The sequence below is a fragment of the Colossoma macropomum genome, unplaced genomic scaffold (genome assembly GCF_904425465.1).
Source record: "Colossoma macropomum unplaced genomic scaffold, Colossoma_macropomum, whole genome shotgun sequence".
Lineage (NCBI taxonomy): Eukaryota > Metazoa > Chordata > Actinopteri > Characiformes > Serrasalmidae > Colossoma > Colossoma macropomum.
In genome coordinates this window covers 22,501-27,500 of record NW_023495943.1, presented here as the reverse complement: position 1 = coordinate 27,500, position 5,000 = coordinate 22,501, and the positions used below count along the sequence as shown (strand labels likewise).

Below are 5,000 nucleotides of genomic sequence, written 5' to 3'. Positions count from 1 at the left end.
ATATTTGTGTGTATATTAGTGTGTGTGTGTGTGTGTGTGTATATTAGTGTGTGTGTGTGTGTGTGTGTATTAGTGTGTGTGTGTGTGTGTATATTAGTGTGTGTGTGTGTGTGTATATTAGTGTGTGTGTGTGTGTGTGTGTGTATATTAGTGTGTGTGTGTGTGTGTGTGTATTAGTGTGTGTGTGTGTGTGTATATTAGTGTGTGTGTGTGTGTGTATATTAGTGTGTGTGTGTGTGTGTGTGTGTGTGTGTGTGTATACCTGTAGTAGTTGGGTTTGTAGGGGCCGTGTTTGCTCAGTCCGAGATATTTCGCCTGTTCGTCAGTAAGTTCGGTCAGGTGGGCGTCGAATGTTGGTAAGTGCAAACTGGCCACGTATTCATCTAAACATCAAACACACAGTCAGTCAGCACCATCAGTGTGACATCTGTAGACCTGCTGTTGTGCGGAACTGGTGTTCCTCACCAAATATCACCGGCATTCATCACCAAACAACAGCTTTCATCACCAAACATCGTGAACATCACCGAACATCACCTAAGGACGGCTTTCATCACTGAACATCACCTAAGGACCGGCGTTCATCATCAAACATCACCGGCGTTCATCATCAAACATCACCGGCGTTCATCATCAAACATCATCGCCGCTCATCATCAAACATCACCGGCGTTCATCATCAAACATCACCGGCGTTCATCACCGAATGACAGCTTTCATCAATAAACATCACCGGTATTCATCGTTGAACATCTTCGCCGTTACTCACTGAACCATCTCTGGGACATTTTGGACCAAGGGCTCCAGCACCACCATCAAAATTCCAACTGTTCCTAATGGTGTACTTATTTGCCACCAATGGGCAACAAAGGAAAAACCTGCATAAAGAGTGTCAGTGAGGTGTTGGACCATCATGAGCTGCCAGAAGAGCTTCAGCGTCTGGACCTGAACTGGAGAGAAAACATGTTCCCTCAGTGGGTGTCTGTGTCAATGGTGGTGGAGAATGGGGCTAACGTCCCTTCGAGACCCCCCACAGGTGTTCAGCTGAGCTGAGATCTACTGACTATGAAGGCCACATCAATCACACACTCATCAAACCATTCAGTGACCCTTGTGTCCTGTGGATGGGGGCACCGAGACCATCCCCATCAGGATAAAAATGTTGTATCATAGAGTAAAGGTGATCACTCATAATTAGTTTGTATTGATTAGCAGCAACGCTTTCCTCTAAGGGTAAAAATCGTCAGCAAACTACCCCCCAAAACATAACAGAGCCTTCGGACCACTGTAACCTCATTCATGAAGAACTATGAACTACGCCCTGTTAGAATTGGCGTTTACTGAAGTGAAGTTTTCTACTGAAGATCACTGTTAGAGCTCTAAACTGTTCTGGATGCAGATGGTTCTAAGTGCAGTCTCGATAGAGTCTGGTGGTCGTCAGCACCTGCAGAGAACGAGCGAATGTGTTTTAGCTGGATAAACAGTTATTAAAGTCTGAGCTGTTATTATCAGACATATCTGTTCACTCTGAGCGTAAACTGGACCTGCAGCACGACTCTGAGCTGATGTTTGGATTTCATGGTCATTTTATTTTACATGTTCATCCAAATAAAGAATTTAAAATTAAAATGTGTGTGTCTGTGTGTGTGTGTGTGTGTGTGTGTTTGTGTGTGTGTGTGTGTGTGTTTATGCTCACCCATCTTTTTTGGAAGCAGGTAAACATCCTGTTTGTATCGACCCTCAGGAGCGTTGTACAGTTCTATCAGAGCCAGAGCCTGAAGAGGAAAAGAACCGCAGTGTCACACAGACACACACAGAACCGCAGAGCGACTCATTCTGAGAGTCAATATTTCACAGAATATTTTTCTATTTGATTTGATATCAGTAATTATCACTAATTATTCACAAACACACTGATAGAGATGCCTGTTTTGCTGGAACACAATCAGTAAAGTCAGTAAAGATGAGTTACAGCCGATTTAAGAGAACAGAACCGATACCACACGGCAGAGGACCAGTTCTCCAAGTTCTCCATCTCCTCAAACTCCTCAAACTCCTCAAACTCCTCAAACATTTTTATCCAGAAGGACTTTTTTATCCCGTGTTGTGTGAGTGAGACTGACCTGCGTAGTTGCTGTGATTGACAGGACGAATGTTGGGACAGTGGAGCAGCTCAGGTTCAGCAGACGACCCTGACGCGCACACACACAGACACACACACACACACACACAGACACACACAGACACACACACACACACAGACACACACACACACAGACACACACACACACACACACACACACAGACACACACACACACACACACACACAGACACACACACACACAGACACACACACACACACACACACACACACAGACACACACAGACACACCACACAGACACACACACACACACACACACACACACACACACAGACACACACACACACACAGACACACACACACAGACACACGCACACAGACACACACACACACAGACACACACAGACACACACACACACACACACACACACAACACACACACACACAGACACACACAGACACACACACACACACACAGACACACACAGACACACACACACACACACACAGACACACACAGACACACACACACACACACACACACACACACACAGACACACACAGACACACAGACACACACAGACACACACAGACACACACACACACACAGACACACACAGACACACAGACACACACACACACAGACACACACAGACACACAGACACACACAGACACACACAGACACACACACACACAGACACACACAGACACACACACACACACAGACACACACACACACACAGACACACACAGACACACACAGACACACAGACAGCACACACACACACAGACACACACAGACACACACACAGACACACACAGACACACACACACACACACACAGACACACACACACACACACACACACACACAGACACACACACAGAAGATAAGTTATACTGGTGGTTCTCAAACTGCGGGCTGTGGACTCACAGAGAGCCTAAGGGGGGCGCTAAGGAGGCCATAGACGTTTTAGGAGTTTTGTCTACTTATTAAGTTTTCATTTAGTCATTTTAACTGTGTTGGTTTATCAAATCTGCCATGATTCCTGTTTAAAAATGGCAGACAGTATTAAATGTTACTGAAATGAAATCAGTCATAATTAACGGCCACATCACAGCAACTTAACGGCTTCTCTGTGGTCGCAGAACAGGTGAGTGCAGATCAGCAACAGCTGCAGGGAAACCAGCAAAACGAACCAGGTTCTGGTGAGATATGGTGGTCACTCATGAAAGTGACCATAGTGACTATATTGGGAGGGCATGCGAGTGAGGGGGGGCACTGATACCACAACGGGGCCGTAGACTAATCCAGTCTGAAGCTGCTGAGTCTAACAGCTCGATCTGGACTGAGTGTGAGTGTGTTCACCTCGGCCAGCAGAACGATCCTCTTTCCATCGGGCCAGATCACATGATCGACCTGAGAGCGAACTCTCTCCCAGGTCAGCTCAGGAGTCCTCAAACTCACCTAAAACACACACACACACACACACACACACACATTTAGACCATGTTTACACCTGCTGGTTTCATATGAATTGAATCTGGATTATGACCTGATTTAAACTGCATGCGTTCACATTTAGTGATCAAGCACTTTTCCGGTTAGTCAGACTGAAATCTGATCACTGTCTACGTGCATAATTTGCAAATTAGCTCATATATGACAACCGATCATCTGTGCTGCTCCTGTTTTTATTTTTCTATGGAAGTCATGCATGTGATGTCACAGCTGGTGGGAGTCACTGTTCCCACTGAGGCAGAAGGACTGACTGAGCGGCAGCGTTAGTGTTCAGCGTGAACACAGTGAAAACACAAAAACATCTCAAATGGAAAAAGCTGCTAAACAACTGACTGTACAAACAGATTCAGCGAGAACTCAGAGCTCTCTTCATACAGACTGACAGAAGAAAGAAAAGAGAAGCAGATGGAGCGCAAGAGGCTTCCTATTCACAAGCTTCTTCGCCCTCATTAGGCTGAATGAATAACCGACTCTAAATGTAGGTATTGTGATATAAACCGAGTCTGTTCTACAGTTTCTCATTAGGCTGAATGAATAACCGACTCTAAATGTAGGTATTGTGATATAAACTGAGTCTGTTCTACAGTTTCTCATTAGGCTGAATGAATAACTGACTCTAAATGTAGGTATTGTGATATAAACCGAGTCTGTTCTACAGTTTCTCATTAGGCTGAATGAATAACTGACTCTAAATGTAGGTATTGTGATACAAACTGAGTCTGTTCTACAGTTTCTCATTAGGCTGAATGAATAACTGACTCTAAATGTAGGTATTGTGATATAAACTGAGTCTGTTCTACAGTTTCTCATTAGGCTGAATGAATAACTGACTCTAAATGTAGGTATTGTGATATAAACTGAGTCTGTTCTACAGTTTCTCATTAGGCTGAATGAATAACCGACTCTAAATGTAGGTATTGTGATATAAACTGAGTCTGTTCTACAGTTTCTCATTAGGCTGAATGAATAACCGACTCTAAATGTAGGTATTTGTGTTCTATATAAATTTAATGTACATATTTGAAATACGGTAAACATTTAATTTATAAAGTTTAATTCAAATGGTACACGTGAAAATTAAAATTGCCCCAGTAAATATAAAATATTGACTAGTAAAAATTCAGTTGTAACTGTAAAGATGAATTTCCACTATTAAATGTCATTTTTATGTGTGAATTGAAATTTTAAGTAAAATTTGTTGTAAAATTAAAAATAGGATTCAAATCTAAAACTGAAAACTGCAGTAAAATAAGTTAGAACATGTAAATAAAATCTAAACATGTCAGATTAATCTTCACTGATCTGGGTTAGAGCTGAAGCTGCTTTCCACAGCAAAGATGCACCACCATCCCGTCCGGCGCAAGAAGAAGAGTCT

At 43.2% G+C, this 5,000-nt stretch overlaps 1 protein-coding gene across 2 annotated transcripts in view; it reads right to left on the bottom strand.

The window, feature by feature from the left end:
• Positions 1–5,000, bottom strand: part of LOC118803683 (S-adenosylhomocysteine hydrolase-like protein 1) — a 27,588-nt gene that overhangs the window by 969 nt on the left and 21,619 nt on the right. For both annotated transcript variants that reach the window (XM_036564150.1, XM_036564151.1), the window contains exons 13-16: positions 3,473–3,571; positions 2,124–2,192; positions 1,697–1,775; positions 263–383 (exon numbers count right to left, since the gene is read on the bottom strand). In XM_036564150.1, coding sequence (XP_036420043.1) covers positions 263–383; positions 1,697–1,775; positions 2,124–2,192; positions 3,473–3,571 — 368 coding nt within the window. The remainder of the gene's footprint in view (positions 1–262; positions 384–1,696; positions 1,776–2,123; positions 2,193–3,472; positions 3,572–5,000) is intronic.